Below are 25492 nucleotides of genomic sequence, written 5' to 3'. Positions count from 1 at the left end.
AAACCAGGCAAAAGTATTTCCGTATTTTTACGCCCTAATAATCCGCTCTAAATCTGCATTCAACTACATGTTTACTATTATTATTGTGATACCGGCTGTATTAATCAGCGCCACTATATTAATAATTATATTTTATTATCGTATTTACATATACACATACTTATACATAGTATTTGTCTATTTTATAACATCGTACTTTGATTCAAGCCATTCAACCAGATGATTTTGTAGAAACTGTTAGACGTAAGATTACCAGCACGATTTTATTCGAAAAAATGATTAATTGTAATAATAATGCTACTACTATTATGACCATTGCTACTACTCCACTACTATGCTATTACCACTTTTAAACTATTACTAATAGTACTACGACGACGTCTACTACTACTAAATTTCAACAGACAACTGTTTGCGCGAGATGTTAATGTTTACTCGCGACACGCAGATATTTGTTTTTTGTACCGAATCTACATATATTAATTAGGTATATACCTGTTATTACAAAACCGTTTTTAAAACTTTATCCTTGTTGAATTATGTATAAATAAATAAAATAATAGTGGCTAGTAAGGTAATTCAGTATTGAAGATACCGGAGACTACACGTATTATGTAACTTAGGAAGAAGTGCTGAATACCAAAATGATTACAGATCAAGCAAGTAACATTATTAAAGACCGCATGTGTTGCACAGCAAGGAAACTCCGTTTCCAAACTTGAGCTTTCAGTAATACAAAGCGGGTACATGTAACCATTTTGACTGCTATTTGGAGTACTGAGTTTTACCTGTTTACTGTTTACTGCGATACTCCGACTCGTAAGACTAGAATCGAGCCTATGCTACCAATAACTCGTGAAGCCAAGCCATTCGCTGAATGAAATTGGTTGGTTGACTTCCCCATCCTGTCGTCTCACACGCCTCAACTCATTTGCATTTCTTACTGTAGTTACTAATTAACTTACTATGCTACGTTATCGAATCATTCATCATCGAATAAACAGCCAACTAAGGAAATCATACCTATTTATTGTAAATGTACATACAATTGTTATTGTAATAAAGGAGAACGTGAGGATAATAAATAATAATAAGCATAATATAAAAACGATTTATCAGTTAATCAAAACTTATTTCTTTTGGTTCCTCCATGATATGAGACTGTTCTATCTCTAGAACTGCAGGATGCAGTTACTGCGTTGAAAGACAATAATAGTTGTATGGAAAATTATATAATATTTATTCATTTAATATTCAATACAAAATTCATTTAAAACTTACATGCTCAGATTGATTCACTTCTGATGTGCCAGTAAGCACACGTTAATTTGTATCAAGGATTACGAGATATATTACTTCAATATGGTTTTGCCTTGTGAGGCTTGTCTCGTCCTTTAAATTTGTTTATTTTGGGGTGCAATCTATTATTGGAATTTGATCCAGACGATGCAGATTCCTCTTGTTTCCAGATGCTAACAATACCACTTTCACCACCAGTCACCAAGTAATTGTTCTATCGAAGAGAAAAGAGTATTGATTCACTTATGATATTTATTTTTAAGCACTGTAAATGGATACTAAAATGTATTGAAATATGATTTACATAATCGTGTTACCTTTTCATCAAACCAGCTGTCTCGAACAACTTGTTTATTCTCTGACATCATACAGCACGCTTTCAATTTATCCTCTTTCACAGTAAGACATCTTAGGCTCTCTCTGAATGTAAAATTGAAAACTGAATAGACTAAGAACTGTAGTACTGTCTGTGTCTATGTTACTGGACATTTTTTTAATTCTTACCGTTTACTATAACTGCAACCAGCTAGCAGAAAATTATTGTCTGTCAGAGACTCTGTGTGCATTCTTACAATGTAACAATTTTCCGGATCTTCACTCTGAGTTCAGTTTTAATAAAAACATTGTTTTGGGATAAGATTTTGTCAGTATCATACAATATCATTGACATGATTTCAAATTCCCAATGTTTCAAAAATATATATGATGGAAGATTTAGGTCAATATATAAGTATAATGCGGTAAATTTGTTGCTTAACTAGATGCAAGAATTTCTCAATGAAGTCTACAACAACAAATGAAACCTACCTGAAAAGTTGCTAATTCTTCTCGATCGAATTTTGCATAAGGAGCAGCACCTTCGCAGTCCCAAAGTTGAAGGGCATTCGTGTGCGTTCCACACCACAGTTTTTCTTCACCCAGCCACCCTAGTCTGTCCTTTGGTTTAAATTTGTGGAAAAAGAAACAGATTTTGTCAAGTAAAATTCAACATCTCCAGTTCTCTATCATAGAAGATTCCCTTTGCTAAAATGTACCAAGTTTTCAATAAGCATAAATACTTGAATCAGACAAACGGTTATTTCGATGTGCGAAATTCACTATTTCGATATTATTATACTTCAATATTAAAGCAGCTGATTGGATACATAAAGTATTACAGCACTACCGGAAGTGATCACTACAGCCATAAGGAAAAACTCACCACCGATGATTCAGTATTAAGGGAATGTGTGAGTGCCATGTCTTCATTGGGTTGCGTTAAGTCAAAAATGTTGATAAGACCGTCAGTACTACCGGAGGCTAGTAAATCTCTTCTGCTAGGATGAAATGCAAGGGTGGTTATATCATCTGTATGAGACTGCCAATATCCACCAAGCAAAGATTTTCTTCCATGTGTTTTGCTTGTGGGATATCTAGTGTCCCAGAACAATATGAACACGTCACCCTCAATTAAGTCTGTACCCCCGGCCATGACTCGTTCATCTTGGCATATGTCAAAACTTGCAAGACTCTTTATCTTTCCATTATCATCTCGTTCATCAGCTACAATGATCAAAGAAATTCGAAAAATCAGAATCCACCTATGGGTTACTTGTGGGCCCAACTAAGTTTGGATTAAAGAATCCTTGATGTCACCTTTGAATTGTGTTACCATCCTTCCTTTGGAACGTAAATCATACAGCATAATAGATCCATTGCTGGAGGCGCAATACAACAAATTTTGATGCATAGGACTAAACCTGATTCCAATTATTGAGGCTTTATTGTCATCGAGTGTCGCAATCTTACTTAATGTTTCACCGACTGCATAAACATTGCAGGTGTAATCGGAAAGTGCAGTGCCTATCTTGAATTCTGTACCGCTGGAATGTTGGGGACAAATTACTAGCATCGAGAAATACAATTCGCTGTACTTTATAACCACTAAATGCGCATATATACCTCGTGGCACAAATCCCGAGAATGTAGTTCTTATCCAAAGATACTGCCTCTTCCGCAGCAAGCGCGAAATCGAATTTGTCTTGCACACTTCCTGCATCGTCTTCCCGGCGATTTGATCCATTAATTGAACTATCGTCAGTGTGTTTCACAGACAAATGCTCCAAGGATTCGAGTATCTCGGACATCTCAGATTGTGGTTCAATTAAAGAATGCGATATAGAGTCAGAAAAATTAACAGTTATTTTATCCAGGATCAAAACTCCTTAACTAAGTAAAACTAACGATAACTGTAGAATAGGTTATATTATCTCGTTGCGGTGTTTTTTCAAAAATCGAGAAAACGGCTAATTCGCTACACGTGGTAGGATTCGCGCATTTTATGCGTCACTCGTTGGGCATGCGCAGTAAATGTGCATTTCAGGAATAATCGGGAACTGAAAAAATGGATAAAATGCTAAAAAATTAAATTAGCGTGTGTGCAAGCTTAAACCTACTAGTTATTGTCATTGATTACCGTATTCTTCAATCCATTGATGCAAACTATTCATTATTCCGTGAAATTCATATTGTTTTCTACCTTCTCAATCGGACATGTAAGGCATCGAACCAAAAGAAGTCAAATATAAACTGTTTTTATAAGACTGACACCCCTGGGTAAATTTTTGTGACCAATTTTCGGCGGGCAAGTGGGCCCAGGTGGGCCTGGGAGCGTAGGAGGGTTCTGCTCTATCGACTTTACCTAACGAGCTCGCACTGACATTCGTAGCAACCAAAGTACTGTCTGTATGAAAGCTTGAGATTAAGTCGGTACAAAGTGAGTACCTAAGACTGAAGAATATATCTTTAGTCAACGGCTGACTATCGAAGGGCCTAGCCGATTGAGTCTAGAATCAGCGGGAAAGATATAGTGCGTATTTCTTGTCTGAGGTGTAAAAACTAAAATCATTATACATCATATCATATCATCATACATCATATTTTACATCATCATACATAGTACATATTAAAGTTTGAAACGAAGGTTTGGATGTCGGATGTTCAGTAATCGTCGACAACGAAATCAGCTAGCCGAATTCTTCATGAATTCCTCAGTCTGGAAACAACCGCGCAGTAGAAAGAACGTAATAAGGGTAACTGTCTTTATAGTCTTCAGTCAACGCATTGTGTCAGTACCCATTTTCATGATTGACTTTTCCCGCCGATGCGTTAATTGAATGCCCATGAAAATCACGCTATTAGAGCACCAGCGTTAGCTGGTGGTGACGGCGAAACTCTGGTACAGACTGGGGTCGATTGGCCCGTTCGGTTAGACCTCTGGTTAGACGCTCTCCAACGCTCTCTATGATTATAGCAGAACGTATACATATGACATGGAACAAGTATCGCCCCCTCGATTGCTTCCCATTTATTGTTGGTTTCTCGTATTATCTTTACAGGAATACAGATAATTTTCAGATTCGACCCGTGATAATACCACAGAAAGCAAGAAACGAACGAACAACTTTACTGATTAAAAAATTTGCTGTCCACCGGTATGGCGGGCAATCTGGCTGCAAAGCTTTGTTCATCCTTACATGACAGGGCTGTTAAAGGTAATACATGTGCACATATTAACTTTTTAATTTGACGTTTGACGTATTGGAAATCGTCGCGATAAAATATGTAGAGACCACATTTCTTTGTATCCCTAAAAAAATCCGAACATTGATTTATGCTTAGAATTACTACCGACTGTTGATCCATACTTGACAAAAACAAATTATCGATGTATTTTCTTAATGTTATCTAGATGACATATACGTGCTGCGCGCGCAATCACGGTTTTATGCAGAAAATTTGAATGTGATTGACAGACGAACAACATTAAAGATGACGACCTATCTCGTATTTGATGATTTTCTCACATTGTGAATTTCAGCCGAACAATGGAAGTTATTGGGACAAGAGAAAGATGGATCATTATTAGTTGGATGGATAGAAGAAAATTGTGCCGAAGATGAACCAATGCGATCACATTCTGTAATTGGACATTATGATAGGGCAAAGGACAACTTACAGGTAAATTATTCCATGTCTGCCTAATGTATATATTCCCATCTTGACTTGTTTCCTTAGGTTTTGCACGAATTCTCCCAAGTACTGAACATTGTTCAAGCTACAATAAATCAATGTCATACACTGCTTGGCTTTGTTACTAAGTCTGTCTCTCCAGTGGTTGATCAAACATCGCTAACTGACTCCGGAACAGAAAATAAAATGCCACAGTTGTGTGAAGATTCGGAGGTGTATCAAGTTTATGTCATAGAGCTTTGTTCGAGCACTAAAGATCTTCACAATTTAGAGCTGGAGAGAAGTAAGCAGGTGCGAATTCAATTTCTCTACAAGCAACGCCCACAGAGAGATTCCGACAAGTTCCTAGTCCTTATCCATCAGGAATGTAAGTTTCAATCGAAGTGGATTTCACTCAGTAGGATAGTATAAATCCTAGCTGCTTCTACCGTTACCACTGTAATAATCACCAGTCATCAAAATTCCATGCTGACACATGATGTGCTGGATTTTTTGCTCTCCTAACTGACTACTATTGATTAAGTGACTAAAATTGAACATGATATATGTTTAAGCACTTGCCAAAATAACAATCAATTTTTTTCTAAAAACCACATCCGTTGACAATTTATTTATTCATTTTTGCACACAGCTGTAATGTTGTACACAACTTACTTTGACATATCCGACGAAGAAGCTAATTCAGTAAAGGAACTGAATTCAGAATCTTTGGTCCGGACATTTATCTGGGCTCAATGGGACTCTGTAAATCAAGTATTATATCATATACATCATCGCAGATCCACAACAAGCTTAGTTACAGAAGAAGCTAGCAATAGTCAACCAAAAACACCTGGATCGTACCCAACACTGAGTGGTCTCCAGTTCCATGATGATCTACCCCATGAAACAGTTGTAAGTTGAATTTTCTTTGCTCCAGCCACTCCGACAACACTGCCTATTTCCATACGGATTATTTTAGTATTATTGGAAATTTTAAAGGTAAACATTTTTCCATTTTTTACTATGGGTTTAAATTTTCTTTTGTCTGGTTTCAGTTAAATATACCATTGAATCTACCTCAGCTGCCTGGTTCCAATCATTGTGGAACATACGAGGATGACGTGATTCCCTTAAGAGTTCATGACTGTTCGTTGGACTTAATTGTTGTGTCAGACCCAAAGGGGATGGTATGCATATGCCATCATTATCTCTATCGTCCTGAAAATCAGGTGCAAGACCCAATAGAGAACAGCTGTCTCTCCGATCTCAACACGGTACATTTTGCATACTCCGTTACTGTTCTTCATCATAGCTGTGTAATCCATTGCGTCGTACCAGGGATACCTTGGGTACGTGCCAAGTTGATGAGGCCAACCTTTGCTATATACGGCGATCATCACATGGTCGTATTTGTCCAAGGATCCTTCACACACTTGTTGGAGATTGGTGTGACTCACGAACCGTGTTGTCATATTCTATCTGGTCCACTAACTTGCGTACCACTACAGTCTTCTTATCTAGTACCTTTGCTAGACCTGAACAAGAATCATATTGCAGCGAATAGTAATAGTAATAATAGCAATAATAGTGAAAGGCCTCGGAGTATGAAAGCTAGTGAGAGTCGTATAAATACTAACACAAAAAACACTAATTCTGCAAAGTCGGACAGTTATGGCGGTTTGATGAATTCAATTTCTAATCCATTAACTGTAGATCTTCCAACATTGGACCTTGTGCCATTGATAATACCTGCAGACTTCTTGATCGATGTATTTCGTAAAGAAACATCTGTTGAAGTGCGACTTGGCATTCTTCACTACTTCCTGATTCATCGAAATGATCCCGATGTAGTTATAGAACTAATTTTCATCATAGCTCAGAAGCCTAGACTGTTGAGTGTTGCACGACTTTTGGAAGAAATTCTCATTTCTGGATCATATGCAGCAGTGCAAAAAAATTTGCCTGCAGATGCGCAGCAATTAATATCGTTGCTGCCGTTTACTACAATGCAAAATAGCTCAAAGACTGAAATCAAAGTGAATGATCTAACCGTCACCCTTAGCCATGAAAAATTATGGAATACTTCCGTTATGCTGTTGTCTCCACAACAACGACTGGTTCCCTACTGCAACGATCTATGGACCCAACTATGGGATCAGCTGGGCAAATGTAATAGTGATAAACCAAGATTCAAACCAAGTCAAGTTGCCGAAAAGCTTATGGTTTCCTTGGCCTGTTATCAACCAGAAGCCTTATCTAGATCTAGCACGCCAATGTCGCCTAGTGGAGGGTGAGCCAACAAAAATATTTTGAGCTGATCACCAGCTAAGCTGTTTTGTATAAGTCATGATTTACAAAAATTTTCTAGGCTTACTGTAATGTAAAACCTAGTACGTTGGATGTACCGTCATGAATTACTGCGATGCATTTGCAGATTCGCAGTGACAGCAGCTTCCTTGGGAGAGCTAATGGGCTGTCGAGGGAATAACAAGATGTTAGATTCCAATTTGCCATTCGTTGAGGTGGAGAATTGTACAGCCTCGAAACAAGAGCACGTTGTATCAGTGAATTTGCGAGAGCTCTCGATGCACCTTTTGAAACACGGAACTCAAACATCGACAATGCGATTGCAGGGAATCTGTACCCCTTTGCACTTGCATGCAATGGCAACTAGACACGTAGCTGCTCAGTTAGAAACCTCACGCTCACTGTGTCAAATGCTTTGTCGAGCCTCCAGCGTTGACGCAAAAACTGAACAAGAACAAGGATTTATTCTTATGTAATAACGTTTGCAAGCTGTGAATTTTCTTGTTCTAGATCTGAAATTATGTTTCCCATGTTCCAACTACTGTAATTTTACTATATTCTATGCATTTCTAGTATGAAATTTAAGTTACAACTTAGTAATTCTGTGAATTTGTGTTACAGTGATCAGTTGGATGAAGCCAGACGTTCTTTATTATTTACCCTACTGGAACGCTATCGTTATGCCATTGAAAGTACTGCATTTCCATTACCACAAGGGTTCACATCTTTTTTTACCTACCTTGGATATCGCAGTCTCAAATATCCAACATTCTTACAGTATGTACAAAGAAATGTATTTGAGCTACAGGTTGATGTTATGAAAGTAATCATGGCTGGTAAGTTAATCAGAATTTTATCCACCAATGAATTTGGTACGTAGTGAATTTCTGTAGTCTAGAAAAGGAATTTCATGGGGTTACTAAGTTGTTAGATGTAAAATTGATATCATCTTTTTGGTTTATGCGAATCAGTAGATTCTCAATAATTCGTTGTCTATTATTTAGTTGACCAACGATATATATAATAATACCAAAAATATCTTTAGATTCAGGTGACACAAAAGATGGAGTCTGTAGAAAATTAGGCTTGCTTTCCTTACTGCCGAGATCTAGAGCAAAAAGACTTCTTAATCAGTGGTTACATCCCGTTAGTTTGATGTTACGAGCTCGGGAACACGCTACCAACATACTATCTGGAGAAATTTCCCAGTGCCGTGGAAGAATATCGCAGCATCATATCAATCATAATGGTTGGCCAAATTCAATTTGATCTTTGTTTTTAGTTTAGAATTCTAGAATTAGTAATAGCAGAAGGAAGCAGTGACGTAGCAGTGAAGTAATACTTTTTTGATTATTTTCTAGGATTAGCAGCTTTTCCTTCGGCAGACCGACTTTCACCACTTGACACATTCCTAGATTTGCTGACTGCAAAAGGTACAGTTTCAATAATTCTTCATTAATAAATTTTTTCTGTATCCAGACAGGTTTTGTATCAGTTCATTATTCTTTATTATTATTAATGCTTGATCTTGATTTTGCAGCTAGTCTCACAGAACTAGACTTTGGTTTGCTGATAGAAGCGACAGTAACGTCAACAGAAGATTTTCTATAATCAGGACCACTGCTAGATACATAGCGATTGACTTTTGATTGTAGAATATATCTGTGCCATTGTATCATAGTGGGATGAAGTATCTAGTTACATATTCTGACTAATATATCATCATTCTCGTACCAATGGCTCAAACAAGTTCTTGGCTTACTTTTGAAGTTGACTGTGCATTCATACGTTTTTATGCAACGTATTCGTAGTTTATAAAAATAAAAAAGATGAACGGTGCAATATTTTATCATTCTGAGTATTCCGTGCTTCTTTAAATGTTCCAGGGAGTATTTCAGTTCTGATTTTACGATGCATTTATTGTACGTATAAAAATACCATGGAAATCCTTCACAATTTTTAAACAAATGCTAAAGCGTAATTAAAAAAAAAAAAGATGCCCGTATTCTTTAAATATTGCCATACAGTATTGTGATAGACCTAGGGTGTGCTAAAATTCTCAATAAGTAGCAAATAAGAGTTGATTTCTACTTTTGGTTTTACCAATCTACATCTTCCTATCTAGAAATTATTGTTCAATTCCATGTGTTGTGCTTTATATTAAAGGTATGATATTATATAGTAATTTTATTTACGTGGTACTGCTAGTTTAATAAGTTTCCGAAAGTGGGATATTGTGCAATAATGTTTTAATACAGAGCTACATCTCCGTACAATCAGAATAATTATGGGTCTGTATTTTTAACCGTCTTTTACTTAGTCATGTCGAAAATTAAACAAAATCTTATTATAAATGATTTATGGTTTCGGCGACACTGTTGAAATTTATAATGTTTGTGCAAGTGATAACAGTTTTTCATAGCAAGTAATTTTATCTGAATGTGAATTGCATCTGAAATGAGCATGATGATATGTCTTAGTCTTTAGTCTCTTTTCATGATGATGGGTTCAAACTAGATTTAAAGCATTGAACCAAATAGCTTCACGCGACTTAGATGATATAAATAAATTTTGTTCAAACTTTGTATCATTTTTGTACAACAATAAATTGTATTACAGTTATATGGTGTGCAATTCAATTATCTAACAGGAATATGAAATTTACCAAACAATTGAGGTATAATACTCAACTTCACATCACAAAAATATAGGCTTATACACGGTCTAATTCATAGAAATAAAAATCATAATATAACCTCGGATTTAAAGGTATAGAGCTTATTAGTATAATCATTATATATATATATAAAAAAAAACAAACAATATTGCTATAGTAAAAAAAAAAAAGAATTGATTACGAAACGGAACTGAAAATTCGAGGTACAGAGTAAAACCAATCGGAATTTTAACATTGCTCTCCTATGAGTTACCGAGCACCGTCTGGCATAATTGGATCACCCATTTCTATCAATGCATTGTTTTGGTAGCTAGAAAAAAAGTTACATTTATCCATCTAACCACCTACACAACAACGCTGGGACAGTGATTACCATTCACTTTATGCTTACCTATTACTAGGTATATTCAATATACGTTTTTGAGGAATAGGGAGTCGCTCTCTGAAGAACTTGTACTTGTCTCCATTGAAGGCTAGAAGGGATGATCTGGTGGAGCATTCAAGGAATTTTTGCATATGAATGTCCCTACAGATGATGTCATAATTTTCTACAAGACTCAATGGAGGGTCTATGAAATAATAATTGTCACGGAATGGTTTAGTGCCTGGGGGAAAGGCAAAGGCCTGATGCTCGTCTGTTAGCCTGTCCAATTGTGTTTGCATCTCTTTTCTTCTGTGTGTGATCTAGATTATGAAAATACCAGTTTGTCTATTAGGATTGATACACAAAAATGGATTATTACAAGAAAAAAGAGAAGTAGACAGCACTTGGAAAGGGTTTCTTATTCCTCGCTTTAGATTATTTAGCATTTCAGGTGGTGTGAATAGCGGGGGTCTGCGGTTCCAATTCGGAGGTGGACGGGGATGAACATGTTCCGGTACACATGGCTTCTTAGGACTTGGATATCTGATTGGCACTACAAAGCAGAGAAAAACCTCAAAGTACATATAAGTTCTATGTGCTTTGCTTTCTTGTAAAGTATATCCCAATAGTGCATTCACTCTAGAGCAAGAAAAATGCTATACTCTGTAGATACTAACAGTTGATTTCCTCATTGAAGCAGCTTTTCTGCTGACATCCCTGCACGAAGCAGTTCAACCATTTAGGTTTCTCATGATGTTTCAGTGTCCTCTCATGTTTCGTGTCAAGTTTCAAATCATGTTTTGATTTAAACGGACAAGGGCAACGGTGGCTCGTCTTCGTTCCCTTCGTATTTTTGATAGTATGAAGATTCTGTACTTTTGAAGCAGCTTCCTTCGAAGGCTGGCAGCAAAGTACATTGCCTATGTGTTTTAACAAGAGGAGTGTGAAAGCTTGAAAAGGCAAATTATCAAGCGTTGTGAAGGCAAAAAATTGTAGAGACGAGAAAAAGGTTGATGTAACAATTAATTCTACGTAAACCTTCAATTTTCGCATTTTTACTCGGTGCCTGTGCAACAAAAGTGCCCTTGTGGGTTGTTGAGTTTTTTCGGGTGCAGGGACATATTTCGATGCCATTTTCACAGCTCATGTTAAGTACATAAAATAAATAGGTTATAAAAATTGATGTATGACGAGGTTCCACGAATTGCTGATAAACTACCCTTGTCCAACTTCACGTAAATCGTAGATCCACACACATAACCTTGCTTACGTAACATCGTAAAGTCTATGTTACAGACTCAATGCCACGTGCATGAGCACGAACTTTGGTTATTTTCAATACATATTACCCAATGTGGTGCAAGTGCAACAACTAGAAAAATACGGTAGTAAACATTGCGACTCGATTTGGCGGCTGATCCACTGACGCGTTATTGTATGCACGTTATTTATGGTGAGCATTGTATATTTGTCACGTTAAAATATTATTTATTTTGAATTTCAATGTGATTTCTCGGAGTTCCCGAGCTAAAAGTAACCTCATGAAATTATTCTCAAGTCATATCTTGTAGCTGTTGAAGCAGCATTTTATTACGTTTGTAATATTTCAGTTTCATTGTAACAATCAATTATCTTTTATGGAGCTCAAAGTTGTTTTTTTTTAAATCTAGATCCAAGCTGATTACAATGTTCATTTAACAGCAATGTCACGACCATGGACCACAGACTTCTTAGGCGTAGTACGCGGAGCGCAAGCTGTAGCTAATGCAGTATTAAAAATCCAAGAAGATAGTATAAAACAGGCGGTAACTCATTCCAGCCTCAGAAATTTAGCTGAAGACAATCTCAAAGCGGTGGGGAAACAACTGGAAAATATTGATCCAAGTAAGCTTCCTGTAAGTTCCAAAAGAATATATCAGATTTAGTTATGCTCATTTTTTCTTAGTTATATTAATATACTTTCAGGCTAATACAGTTTCTGATCAATTATAGAAATAACCAAGAAATATTTTCGTCCTTCTTTACTCATAGCTCTTCGAGCCATTGCATATGATTAATGAACTGTAATAAAGAAATGGTTCAAATTTCGACGTACTATCCTGTATGAATATAAAAGTACTGTGTATCATCATTTCACTTAGAATCGTATGTAAATAGCCGCAGTTACGATTACATCTATTTTATTCTAGAATAATGTGGCTGCCGGTGTGAAAGAGACCTTAGAACGTGTGTCTGTGCTTGGCACAGGTATAACGCGATATGTGGCATTTAGAACGAGTAGCGCTACAGGGTATTGTGACGCACTTCAGCAGAAAGACCATAGTAAAAGTACTTCAAGTCAGAGTGCAGACTCTGTGCCTAACGATGATAACGAGGGTGTTCCGGGTTTTCAGAAATCCGCATCCAGTAGAGGAGAGACTGAGACTCGTGATGAGATAAAAACTCCAGTGTCACCCAAGAAATTTGCAAGTGTAAAAGAAAAAATTGAAACTATTGCCACATTGGGAGAAGATATACCGAAAATAGAGCTGTCCAATAAAGACAAAAAATTACTAAGAAAACTTGAATTAGAACATGAAGAAAGAATCAGACGGCAGAAGCCAGAAGGAAATATAATACTCGACCCAATTACGGATAGTAAAGGAAGTACATTAAAGAAAGAAATTATTAATAGCAATGATAGCAAAGAAAGTACTGAAAGCAAGAAAAATGATTCAACCGTCCGAGTTCATAAGGCGATGCCTTCTGTGAGGCCTAGACAATCTGTAAGTTTAGTTTTATTCAAAAACATTGAATGCATTAACTAGCGTTATCACTTGTCATTATCAGATTAGAAGAAAAGTACAACAATTATATAGATAGTAATGGATATATAAATATATAGATAGCAAAAGAAATACTGTTAAGCTCGACCCAATTTTATCAGGCAATATCCTTTGAAACAATTACTGAAAATGGAAACACTCGGGGAATTTACAAGTTGAATATGCAATCGGGCAATTTAATTCGTGTTTGAACAGCTTTCAGCGAATGCACGTCAACGAAAAGTGCCATCTACAAGATTTCAGCGCGTGGTTAGTTTTGGAACTCTGGGCTTAGGGCTTGGAATTGGAACAATGGCTGAATATACGCGACGCACTTTGGGATTAAAAAACCAAAGTGTCTCACAGTCTTTGGACAGCATGTTCCTCACAAAAGCCAACACAGAACGAATCGTTTCTACATTGTGCAAAGTTAGAGGTAAAAAACTTTTACCTCATTGCAATGAGGTAAATAATCCTATTGTTACACTATCGTGTAACTGTCATTTACATTTTTAGGTGCTGGACTAAAAATTGGCCAGATATTAAGTATCCAGGATAACAGCATTATAAGTCCTGAATTACAGAAAGCTTTTGAAAGAGTGAGGCAGAGCGCAGACTTCATGCCAACATGGCAAGTGGAGGTATACTGTTTTTTGTAAAATATACATGTAATAAGACTGCTCCATGCACAAGAGTTTGGACCATTATAGCTGTTATATTATATGTGAGATAACACAAAATACTCTGTATTTCAGAAAGTATTGAGCAATGAACTCGGCTCTGACTGGAGAAGTAAACTATCCAGCTTTGAGGATAAACCCTTTGCAGCTGCATCTATTGGTAATGCAATAATACGCGATTCAACTTGCTTTTATGTGAAAAAAATTAATTCAAGAAATTTTTCAGGCCAGGTACACAATGCCGTATTACTGGATGGAACTCCAGTAGCTATGAAAATACAGTATCCAGGCGTAGCTGAGGGAATTCAAAGCGATATCGACAATTTGGTCAGCGTACTGAAGGTGAAAAGATTGCGAATTCTAAGAATGGCTTAATTGAGCCAAGTGAACAACCATTTGACCACTAATGGGGTGCTGTTTTTTCGTTTCAGATATGGAATATATTTCCGGAAGGGATGTTTATTGATAATGTAGTCGAGGTGGCTAAAAGAGAGCTCGCTTGGGAAGTAGACTATGTCAGGGAAGCTGAATGCACAAGAAAATACAGAGATCTAATATCTCCATATTCAGATTACTATGTGCCAAAAGTTATTGGTAATACTTGCTGATCTAAAGGACCATAAGATTTTGATGTGGTTGGAAATACAAACAGGTTACTTATAATACAGTCTTCTTGGTCTACAATGAAATTACGTTCACAGACGAATTCAGCACCAAACAAATTTTCACATCGGAATTAATTGATGGTATACCAGTCGACAAATGCGCAGAAATGGACTCCGAAACTAGAGAACATATATGCAAGATGGTGATGCGCCTTTGCTTACTGGAATTATTTGACTTTCGCTACATGCAAACAGATCCAAACTGGGCAAACTTCTTCTACAATCCCGAGACTAGGCAGGTATGCAAATTTTGCACATCTTAATTTTAACTAATTAGAAAAAGTTTGATTTAGATCAAGTAGGTACATTTAATGTTTCTATCACTGAACAAAGCCACCTGTTGTTTTAGCTTACATTATTAGATTTTGGTGCGTGCAGAGCCTATGATAAACGGTTCATGGACCAGTATATTGAAATAATTAAAGGCGCAAGCGAAGGTGATCGGGAAAAGGTTCTACAGTTGTCCCGTCAAATGGGATTTCTAACTGGATATGAGTCCAAGGTACAGATCAGTTCACTGATTTGATTAATTGAACATGATTTCTTTCTAAACTGTTAAATCGAACCTACATTTGATTATCAATTTTAGGTGATGGATGATGCTCATGTAGACGCAGTCATGATTTTGGGTCAAGTTTTTGACGAAAAACACGAGTATTTTGACTTTGGTGGCCAAGATGTTACAAAAAGGTAAGCTGAAACCCTAAAACATACTACTCACATTAACATATACCGTGTGTATAATGATGAATTTCTCAATAGAACGATAGTTCAACAGATGCCTGTTTTGTTGATAACAATGATTAGGATTGATTACAAACGATTGAATTGCAGTAGTTCTGGACTAACATAAGTACACTCAATTTAATTGTCAATCTTTGTATTACAGAATTCAAACTTTGATACCTACAATACTCAATCATAGACTATGTCCACCGCCCGAGGAAATATATAGCCTGCACCGAAAATTATCAGGAGTATTTTTGTTATGTGCAAAACTTAACGTAAAAATCAACTGCCGTGATTTGTTCCAAGAGGTATATAGAAATTATCAGTTTGATTAGCTCAAATGATTTGTTAAATAAGTTTTCAACAGCGTGAAATATTCAATGTAATATAATGTGAACAATAAATTATTTTATTTAACGCTATTTAGAGCAAGAGTATTAATTATTTTTTCTTTTAAGAAGTCAATCAGTAGAAATCGAGTAACACCTTAAAAGTGAGTTTGTGATTACGTATTTGCACAACATTTTATCACTTTGCTCCAACTTCTATTTTTTCAAATCGATGGAGATATGAATTTGTGTAAGACTCAGTTGTGTAAATCAGTTTGTAGGTGTCAATTTTTGCTGTTTTTCGCTACCCTTTTTCAACGTATGCTTCACATTGGTTGTTGATTTAAACTTTATTTTTTGTAAATTTCGGTATATGTCCAACTCCTCTCCTGTAATTGGTAAACGTCCTTTGTTGTCGTACTTCGGCCCCGTTTGCATCTTGTATCGAAAATCGTTCCCAGTTTCATCAGGTTTGTATCTTAAAAATGTTTTCCATCGCCAGAATCTGTATACATAATGTTATTAAAATTGATTTCGACTTGATGAAATGCGATTGAAGATTCCGTCTTGTGAAATATGAAAACAGTCTAGTCAGAATTGTAACTGTAGCTGTAAGAAATATATCCAGAATTTAGCCAAATCTGAAATTACTTACTTTTCATCTGGATAGAGTACAGAGGAATATTTTTTGTTTGGTAAGTTGTATACAAATTCTTTCCATTCCTGTTTTATATCTTCATTGTCAATGGACAGGGTAGAGATTTGATTGTAATTTAGTCTTTCCAAAAAAGGTAGAGGGAGTACATGAAAGGTATAGCTCTTGTTCTGATTTGGGTAATATTGGTAGAAAAGAGATCTTGGATATTGTCCTACGATATTTTTCATTATGTATTCTTATTCATCGCAATTGAGGTGACGATAAATATACTTCAAACCACTACATAACAACTATTATAACAACAAACCGGCATCCATTCCTTGTGGTGGTTCGAAAGTTACTTCCTTTGGAACTGTTTCCTTCTGAGAGCACATATCCATTTTAAGGGAGGATGGTGTCCCACTACTGTTTATTTTTGAAAGCTGTGGCTGACAGGATCCTATCACATAGGCATCTAAGTTTGCCTTCAGCGAATCGGGGTGAAGTATAGAAGGTTGGACAGATCTGGGTGGATCTGGCACTCTATATAAGTATTCAAAAGTTTACAAATGATCAGCTACTGGATGCAGGACACGAATAAGAAATACAGATAATGGATTTTTTCATTACTACAAATCACATGATGCCAACGAGTATCAAAGTGTTGTGACGGAAAAATTTCAGAATATATCGTTTATAGCCTTAGTGCTTGAGAAATAATGTGAGTTGATACTTGTAATGTGGTGACAACTCGTTGCATTTGCATCCTCGCAAACCATTTGGTCGGACTTGATTGCTTCCGATTTGGGGTAAGCCACATAGTTGACATAAAGTGTCCTTAGGCCCGCAGGAATTCAAATGAGTTCCATCTGCCTCTGCAAGTTTGGGCTCACTGGTAGTCATGTTTGCATTATTCTCAACTCAGATAAGTATTTGGAGCATATTTTGGAAGAGCATCACAGGATGCAATTGAGTTTAGATAAGGACAGTGTAAAGCTGTAAATTCCCAACTGTAACACGAACGATAATAAAAAGAATGAAGAAGCAGAAGAGGCACAATGAGACTGTTTATAGTGATAATTTGTGATTTGACATTTCATTATAAACGTCAAACTTCATATTGAACTTGGATAAAATCAAATTTTTATCGGAACATTACATATCATTCAAGTTTTAAGCTCCCTAGAATAAGTAGAATATAATAACAAGTGTGAGCGTCGTCCTATTACGTACTTGACCCGCACGCAAAGAAATAGTCATACGTGTTACTTCAATTATATGTATATTTGATATGTGTATATATATAGGTATATATACTGTATGATATGTACAATTCAATAAAATCTATAGTCATATTTTTTGGACTATATAACACGATATCATGAGGTGGTACACCACTGTCCTAAGTATTAAAATACTGGTCACCAAAATATTTATTATTTAAATAACATTACATTCTAATATAAATTATTTCGTAATATTAATCTTTACAAGTATATACAAATTATTCGACCTGTGTGATGCATTTTTTTAACTAGTACAGAATAACAATTGATTTCTTGCGGATACGTATGAGTTATTTTACTCAATTCGACTTGGATGATTCGAGGTCCGGTAATGAAAACCAAGTGAGTTATTTCAAATCAATATTCTATCGCACGTAATTGGCCCACATATACCTGTCCAAACTTATACACATATGTACGGAAAAGTAAAAATATTCACAAGAATGAAGTGTACATTCTATAAAATTTAGGCGGGCTTTACAACGTGCAGACACACAACTGTTCCTTTGTTTCTCATCATAAAATATTAAAGTGAGGGTATAGGCCGTATAGTTTACTAAATACACGCAATCAACCATTTACACACATTTAACAACGATAACAATAATTTCGGTAATCACAACTATCTCTCAATTTCATCGAGAGAAAGTCAATTCATTCTTTCCAGCTAGGTGTGACGACGTCACCCATTTCTCGATTTTCTACGCTGGTGTTACTTAATAGTTTTCTAACGCTCTGATGCCGTCTATTGTCATAACCATGGTGCCCATTTTCAACAGACTCACCACGAGCCCAATCAGAGCTATCGTCTTTAAGAACAAATTCCTTGCAATTCACTTTGACGCAATAAAAACCAGCAGCAAGTCCCATAATAATTCCAGCAAGGACATCCCACCAGTGATGTCTGTGATCGCTTAATCTAGTCATACAGCAGACGATGCCCCAGCAAAGAACCAAGCACTGCATCCAGGGTTTGAACAGAGTGGTTAACGCTCGATTGGGAAGACGTTTTTGGAGGTACCACTGTGAGAAAAATATCAAAAATTATTTCCAACACATCACAGTTTCGAAAGAATCAAGAGATAGAACAAATCCAAACTCACAATTATGTAAACCGAGGTATACGTAGACAGAATTGAGTGTCCGGACGGAAAAGATTTGCTTGCATCAGATACAACCCAGGTACTGGTTTCTGTATTAGTGCATGTGTAATATTGAACATACCTGTAGAAAAAACCACTCAATTAATTTTTTCATATGAAATCTTGATTATTTATTATAAGGCATTGAAGAACTAAAATGTGAGACAATTGTCAAGCAGCCATTAAATTGTATCCAAAGCACATTCGACCATCGGTGTATTTATAAAAGCTTTGAAGAAGGACTTACGTTTCTGTGCAATTGTACATTTCGCGTGGTTTACACGTATCAAAGAAGTGGGGCCTTGGTGCACCGACAAGAGTTTTGACTAACTGAAGTACGCATGTTATGGTGACACATGCTGTTGCGTAATGTCCATACCACGTCCATATCTGTTTTCCTCTGGTTCCAACGCATCCTGGCCTCAAGCTCTTATAGCTGTCTGGTTTATAGCAAGACCATTCGGCTAACCACATCTAATAAAAGAAAATATTTCAAGTAACAGGACCCAAAGTTTATTGCGCGCATATGATTATTGCCAATTTATAATTTCACATGGCTTTCTACATGTCACATTATCTATAATTGATGTGAAATGATAAACCTGTAAAAGCCTTGATGAGGCTTTCGTGCAACTGCTAATTAAGCAAGTCTCGATAAGGGGATCAGCAAAACTTACCACTATCAATGGCAAAATAACACTGCCTCCCAGAAGAACGGAGTAAGAGATAGTATCTCCAGTGAATTTAAAAGAGAGCCCTGGATCATTGCAGTAAAAACCAATCTGCTGTTGGGGGAAAATTCCAAATTCAACGACACCGATGAAGACGAACACTGTAACAATATGAAAATATTGACAAAATTAGTGAAGAAATGCGTAAGGTAAAAGAAAAATCCAATGTAATCCGATACTTTTGTGGTGCTTGCTTCGAGAGCAGCAAATTATAGAGTGGCCTTAGATATTTCAACATATTAGGGATGGTCTGATAAATTTTATAAAATAATTTCGAGAAAAACTTTTCAAAGTAGATAATCATTTTATTTCACAACTATGATTCTGCAATTCATATATTCTTATGCAGTTGAATAATCGCGCGTGTTTCATCTTTCCATGTGTCCTCATAGTAAAATAGTTGGAAATCTTTTGTTCCGTTATGACGTCATCATGTTGCAGGAATAGATAAGAAATGAAATCATTCATTTCCTGTAAGTTTCGTAATTAAATTTTTCTGTTTCAAGTAGTCTTCCATAGGCATTTCATACCCAACAATCGGAAAAGAATAGAAACGGATTGAGAATTTCTATACGATCTATTCCGATTTCTTTATCCAAACGGATGTTTCGTATTCTTTGAAAAGAATTAATTCGGATAGAAAGAATTGAATCGGATTGATAATTGCCATCCCTTATTCTACATAAATAATTGGGTATTTGCATGATTTTTATATTTCTTAACTTTTGATGTTTTTCGATTCTATAAATTTTTTTAGAATTTTTGAAAAAAAAATATTTTGTTTTTGTTTATAAGTATTTAAATAATTTAATAAATAAAAAAAAGGCAATATTTAAATGAATAAGTAGCTCCATCTCGCGTATGTGACGTCACAATGCTGAATTTTTTTGAAATTTTTAGCGCCAAGTTCTCCTGTAAGCACGCCGTACGTGTAATCAGCTGTTGCTCTGTGTTGTGATTGATGAAAAGAACGTCTGATAGTGCTGTTTATTATAAACTAAAGTTATTAAATTATTTAATATGTCATTAAAAAACGATTTTTGTTGGTGTATAGTACCAACTTGTGAAAATACTTAAACTAATGCTTGCTTAACATTCTTAGTATAATAACATTGACGTGATCATAACCTCCACACAATTATCCGTGTGAGTTAAAAAAAAAAAAACACCACACAAAAATTGATTTCTATTTTAATTATTTTCACCGAAATCTGACATTAATTATACAATGTATCAAACTTAAAGTTTAAAAAACTTACTTAAAATTTTTTTAGCGCTAGAAAATATTGTACATTACTCTTTGTGGATTCAAATAAACGCGCCAGTAGCAGCACAATGACGTCAAACCAATCACATTCCGTTTTATGTCACGTGACTCTTATGTGATTTAGGACCACTTTTATTTATTAAATTATTTAAATATTTATAAACAAAAACAAAATATTTTTTTTTCAAAAATTCTAAAAAAATTTATAGAATCGAAAAACATTAAAAGTTAAGAAATATAAAAATCATGCAAATACCCAATTGAAACGAACAAGCTATTATAGGTGGCATTGTCGCAAATATGAATAGGAAAGAACGGATAAAATCAAATAGAAACGGATCAACAGATTAAAACGAACAGTGTCTCATTGGAATAACTCATGTTTAATTCGGAAACTTAAAGAAATGGGATTCATAATTCTGCTAATCGTTCCGTCTCGATTCTTTTCCTATTGTTGGGTAACGTTCAGTTAACATTTTATCAATAATTGATGGTTCATCAATTTGGGTTTGTACTTAATTATAGTTTATTTTTTCTTCCTACGTTCCCGCTTATAATAAATTTATTGGGTGCAGTACCGCGAGTATATTTCGGAATACACCCTAACCTCGGTTAGTCACTTGAAACTAATTAATGAACGTAACAATTTTTTGTGAACTAAATCACAATTTTCAGCATATAGTTCAGCAATAGTTTATTGTCATACATTGTAATCAGCAATAATCTGCACTCACCCGCGCCGTATCGATGCCGTCTCCGTATATTGTAGAATAGAAATTTTTGCCGGGCGATACTATTTCTGACTTCCGTTGTGTGTCCGTTAAGTTCGTCAGTCTTTTTCATGCTATCTATATTAGGTGTAAATGGGTACACGGATAATGTAATTATAGGCGCGGTAGCGTCAATGCCGCTCAATTCTGTTGCAGATATTTATTCAATTCGAGACGGGCGTGCCTGTTGCACGATCTATTATTACAACGATGGTGAAAATTGTCTCAAATATGTGTAATTTCGAAGATAAGAACGAAATCTGCGAACACTTTGCACGACGAACAGTGATCATAAGAGGTCGCTAGTAAGCTGGTGACAACACTGACAACTGTTGTGAAAGTCCTAGAATCGGTCCTTCCCACTCCACTCACGCATGGTCAGGAGGCATTGCGCATGCGCAATGGATCGACGGACTGATCATTCAACCTGGCATTTGCGGCGCGGGTCAACATCTGCGACTTTCAAACCTGGCGCATATAAACGTACTTAAATTATAAACAAAAATAACATTGAATTGAACATCACTGAATGCTGCTCCGCTGGATGTATTCCGTTTTATTTGGACTGACTTTTTGCTCACAGAGACTGCACTCACCGCCTCTGTTTAACACTTTCGATTTACATGTTATTATATCTTCATTCAACGGCAGCAGCTCTCCCGCGTTTTTTTTTTTTTTTGCGCACACTCGGTCAGCTGGGTGCTCGATAATTAAACTCACGGGTGTATGCGCACTCAACCTGTCCTCTTCAAAGCGATTATTTTCAATTAGCGACCGAATTGCATTCGCCGAATTGAGTATAACAGCAGCGTATTTTATTTACTCTATATTATAATGCAAAAATGCCAGATCAAAACCGCCAAATATTTTACTATTAACACCGTGTCCGTACACAATAGTATAAGGATAACAATTAACAAGGCGAGTCAATGTCATGCCATTGCTGCTGGACGCCAGGCTATTTCACATCTTTTTTAGTATAGACGAAGCCGGTGAAAAACAACAAATGTCCCTGCAGCTGACAAAGATACAGCACACTCTTATGTCACAGAGCACATAGTGCGGAGAAAAAAGCTCGAAACTAATTCCAAGGCATATAATGGGGAGTATCGAAACGTTACCCTTCGCAAGGTTCAACAGAAACTGTCAAACTTCATGTCGAGACATGACAAAGAATTTTTTGATATGCTTTGTATTGAGACTTCAATGACGGAAGAAGAATCATGGTAATGATTTTTATCTTTGGACAAGTTTGAGAATTTTGATATACTTCTTGTGTCATCATTTACAAATTACTAAAAAAGATTGTATGGCGAAAGCTGCAAGGTTCTCTTATGAACTCCGTTGGCCAGTAATTATATAAAGCAAGGAAACAAAAAATTCTTTCGAAAAGAAATTGTTACCTGCTCTTAAGACTGCAACGATTATGTAAAAATAGACTCGATGATCGAATTACATGGTTTCATTCCTAGTGGTTTGGTGGTTTGGCATTAAATCGCCAAGTTCTAAAAATTTTTTTACGCATGACCGCAGAGACTGGTTTCATGACCATACACTGGAGTCGTTTTTATCTCAGGCAATAAAGATATCAGATGTCGTTTTTGTGGTTTCGGTAGCAGCCGGAGTTATTAGATAAGCATTCAAGGTATACGCGTGGCACGGTGTTGATATTCTACGGCAGCAAAACACCCGGGTTTTTCTAATTTTTATTTCCTACTATTTTTTTTGTCGTGTTTTGACTGCTTTTTTCCTCCGCCGCAACGCATTCTTGATCATACAATGTTATACGGTAACATGTGTTACATAAATTAATTAACACCTTCATCGTCATAGATGTAAAGTGATTTACATAAGTGTGAAATTAGTGTGACGTATATGTAAAGAATCTGGAACCATTCAGTTTCTTGCTTTTTTCCACGTACATTTTTCTGACGTAAGTGTGCTCTATTGTGTACGGAATTTTGACTTTACCCATTACCTGGAGTTTTATATAAGCTCTGATATTTCATTCTAACAGCCGAGACCGTCGAATTCCCAACGAACGTGGAAAAGCAAATCTATTCAAAGCTTTCGCAAGTTGTACTACAGGTATACATATATGTATAAAAAGTGTACATGTATGTACCATACAGCTGATTCGACATATGGAGCTATTTCGGTACAGTCGTTCTTTTTCTGCGGATTGAGTGACACGTTTGACTAACAAACAAAAAAAAAAAATTCAAATTACACCTTGAAATAACAGCTGCCATACTCGAATTGCGGTGAAAATATTACTAGTAAGAAGACCTGTCGAGAGACTAAAAAGGTTTAATCGGGAGCAACACAATTAGATTTAGCGGATGTCAGTCATTAATAAACTTGCGGTTAGTGCATGACTTATTAACTCTCGTTATTACTCTCGGTCGTTTCACACATGCATCACGTACACGCATATAAGTATGTCATAGTCAGCTGATTGCGAGCCCGCGAAGATCGTTCCTCTCTTCATGCACGGTATATGCAATACACGTTGCATCGATACATCGCCGGTAGCTCGACCCGAAGAGGTAAAATACTTTGCGAATTCCCGCAGTTATGCGAAGAGCGATCGGAAAATATCCTCATGACGTCAGAGCCTGGTTGCTGCGCCATTTTATCACCACATAACCTAAGTTTTGAATTTTAATAGAGGTAAATCGTAATTCTCGGGGATTCAAATTACTCATGTCACATAAATTGTTTAAACATAATCAGTAATATACATGTGCTACCATCCACACGTGAAAAACACGGTCGACGGTCAGCAGTCAGTCTGTACGGTTGCATTAGTTTGATTTTTTTCCACCAGATGACGCATTGCAAAGTGACAATCCCGCAATAAAGAAAACGTAGGCCTGGCGTTTGAAACAAAAATAATTAAACCCACCGGGAGTAATTATTAGGTAATTAGTGGTATACAAATTTGGCTGTATAAACACCGTCATCGTGGACTGTTACATTATACCTACGAGTTCATCCTCAAGCCGTACTCTCCCGGTTTTGGATGAGTTTCGGCTGCACGGAGGCGAGTAAACACATTGTCGCCATGTGGCTCGAGCCAGTCTGAATCATGCCAACAACCGACGCCTTAATTACAGCCTTAAACCTTAAACTTCAAGGTGTAATATGACGAAGTTCATTCACACGGTTCAGGGACAGTTATAAGGTTTTGGCACATGTGCGGCAGAGTTTGTTTATTTACACATTCGACGCTTCACTAAATTTTGATATGATCAACAGCTTGATGTGCGTATAAGTAGATTAAAAAACCACCCCCAATCAGCGATATGAAATGTTGTTGCAATTATACCCATTCCGACGAACGTTGAATGTCTTATAAAGGATTCCAAGGAGTGTTAATACAAGTGACGGTACAATTACACGTAAAAATATTATACAAGTGGCTGCGAATTAACCATTGTCTCGCCCGGAACGATCATTCACCATGATTTACCATTTCCGCAATTTGTCTCTAACAAAGTATGACTGATTTCTGGGAAGCCTGACTCCTCGAAGTTTCTCATCCCTTCGCAGGATATACAAGAATTCTTATATGATTCCTTCGTTTCACTTCTATAAAAAAAAAAAGTGTAACACGCGGAACCTTCAAATAGATTTGAATGTTAGCAACAATTCCTATTCCGAGAGTGTCTATAGGTATATACACAAAAAGAATAAAAGTGTATTATCCCTAAAAATTGCGACAGAATTACACAAAAATGATAGTGCATAGAGAAAAAGAGAGACAATTCTTACTCTTACCACAAGCAGAGGCAGACTGCGAGCGTTTG

The 25492-nt window shown here is 36.3% G+C and overlaps 6 protein-coding genes across 11 annotated transcripts in view; 2 read left to right on the top strand and 4 right to left on the bottom strand.

Annotated features, from left to right (window-relative positions):
- Window positions 1-522: 522 nt before the first annotated feature.
- On the bottom strand, window positions 523-4101 carry LOC107217191 (WD repeat-containing protein 89). Of its 2 annotated transcripts, none has more exons than XM_046734709.1 (8): window positions 3755-4101; window positions 3241-3694; window positions 2935-3161; window positions 2501-2841; window positions 2107-2235; window positions 1804-1898; window positions 1617-1719; window positions 523-1513 (listed from the first exon to the last, which is right to left on the bottom strand). In XM_046734709.1, exons 2-8 carry the CDS (start codon window positions 3423-3425, stop codon window positions 1358-1360), a joined length of 1236 nt encoding a protein of 411 aa, XP_046590665.1. In that variant the 5' UTR covers window positions 3426-3694; window positions 3755-4101; the 3' UTR covers window positions 523-1357. The 2 variants fall into 2 exon arrangements, with proteins under 2 accessions (XP_046590665.1, XP_015510084.2); XM_015654598.2 differs by having other exon boundaries at window positions 3241-3674.
- A 425-nt stretch (window positions 4102-4526) lies between these two features.
- Window positions 4527-10221, top strand: LOC107217218 (protein pigeon). Of its 2 annotated transcripts, none has more exons than XM_015654636.2 (10): window positions 4527-4832; window positions 5159-5298; window positions 5356-5677; window positions 5942-6204; window positions 6348-7582; window positions 7727-8071; window positions 8221-8435; window positions 8645-8848; window positions 8961-9032; window positions 9140-10221. In XM_015654636.2, exons 1-10 carry the CDS (start codon window positions 4775-4777, stop codon window positions 9208-9210), a joined length of 2925 nt encoding a protein of 974 aa, XP_015510122.2. In that variant the 5' UTR covers window positions 4527-4774; the 3' UTR covers window positions 9211-10221. The 2 variants fall into 2 exon arrangements, with proteins under 2 accessions (XP_015510122.2, XP_046590536.1); XM_046734580.1 differs by having other exon boundaries at window positions 4528-4832; window positions 5030-5298.
- Window positions 9501-11793, bottom strand: LOC107217185. 2 transcript variants are annotated; one of them, XM_015654591.2, is made up of 5 exons: window positions 11679-11793; window positions 11318-11560; window positions 11045-11193; window positions 10668-10960; window positions 9501-10586 (listed from the first exon to the last, which is right to left on the bottom strand). In XM_015654591.2, the coding sequence occupies exons 1-5, from the start codon at window positions 11785-11787 to the stop codon at window positions 10526-10528; spliced, it is 855 nt and encodes a 284-aa protein (XP_015510077.2). In that variant the 5' UTR covers window positions 11788-11793; the 3' UTR covers window positions 9501-10525. The 2 variants fall into 2 exon arrangements, with proteins under 2 accessions (XP_015510077.2, XP_046590719.1); XM_046734763.1 differs by having other exon boundaries at window positions 11318-11774.
- A 154-nt stretch (window positions 11794-11947) lies between these two features.
- LOC107217212 (atypical kinase COQ8B, mitochondrial) lies at window positions 11948-15940 on the top strand. Of its 2 annotated transcripts, none has more exons than XM_015654628.2 (12): window positions 11948-12093; window positions 12342-12535; window positions 12830-13405; window positions 13661-13880; window positions 13961-14085; window positions 14200-14284; window positions 14351-14466; window positions 14556-14718; window positions 14826-15028; window positions 15139-15291; window positions 15379-15479; window positions 15679-15940. In XM_015654628.2, exons 1-12 carry the CDS (start codon window positions 12078-12080, stop codon window positions 15851-15853), a joined length of 2127 nt encoding a protein of 708 aa, XP_015510114.2. In that variant the 5' UTR covers window positions 11948-12077; the 3' UTR covers window positions 15854-15940. The 2 variants fall into 2 exon arrangements, with proteins under 2 accessions (XP_015510114.2, XP_015510113.2); XM_015654627.2 differs by having other exon boundaries at window positions 11974-12093; window positions 12311-12535.
- Window positions 15941-15954: 14 nt separating this feature from the next.
- On the bottom strand, window positions 15955-17612 carry LOC124293563. The gene is made up of 3 exons (XM_046734802.1): window positions 17218-17612; window positions 16813-17027; window positions 15955-16352 (listed from the first exon to the last, which is right to left on the bottom strand). Exons 1-3 carry the CDS (start codon window positions 17385-17387, stop codon window positions 16327-16329), a joined length of 411 nt encoding a protein of 136 aa, XP_046590758.1. The 5' UTR covers window positions 17388-17612; the 3' UTR covers window positions 15955-16326.
- A 137-nt stretch (window positions 17613-17749) lies between these two features.
- Window positions 17750-25492, bottom strand: part of LOC107217197 (phospholipid phosphatase 1) — a 34945-nt gene continuing 27202 nt past the window's right edge. The window contains exons 1-5 of one of the 2 annotated variants that reach the window (XM_015654604.2): window positions 21645-22000; window positions 19590-19744; window positions 19160-19386; window positions 18874-18994; window positions 17750-18793 (exon numbers count right to left, since the gene is read on the bottom strand). In XM_015654604.2, the coding sequence (XP_015510090.2) occupies window positions 18425-18793; window positions 18874-18994; window positions 19160-19386; window positions 19590-19744; window positions 21645-21753 (981 nt within the window). In that variant the 5' untranslated portion in view covers window positions 21754-22000 and the 3' untranslated portion in view covers window positions 17750-18424. Of the gene's footprint in view, window positions 18794-18873; window positions 18995-19159; window positions 19387-19589; window positions 19745-21644; window positions 22001-25492 lie in introns of those variants that run through there. The other variant, XM_015654603.2, reaches the window with a different exon arrangement.

The sequence above is a fragment of the Neodiprion lecontei genome, chromosome 1 (genome assembly GCF_021901455.1).
Source record: "Neodiprion lecontei isolate iyNeoLeco1 chromosome 1, iyNeoLeco1.1, whole genome shotgun sequence".
Classification (NCBI taxonomy): domain Eukaryota; kingdom Metazoa; phylum Arthropoda; class Insecta; order Hymenoptera; family Diprionidae; genus Neodiprion; species Neodiprion lecontei.
The sequence above is the reverse complement of the archived record's forward strand: the minus strand, read 5'-3'. Positions and strand labels throughout refer to the sequence as shown.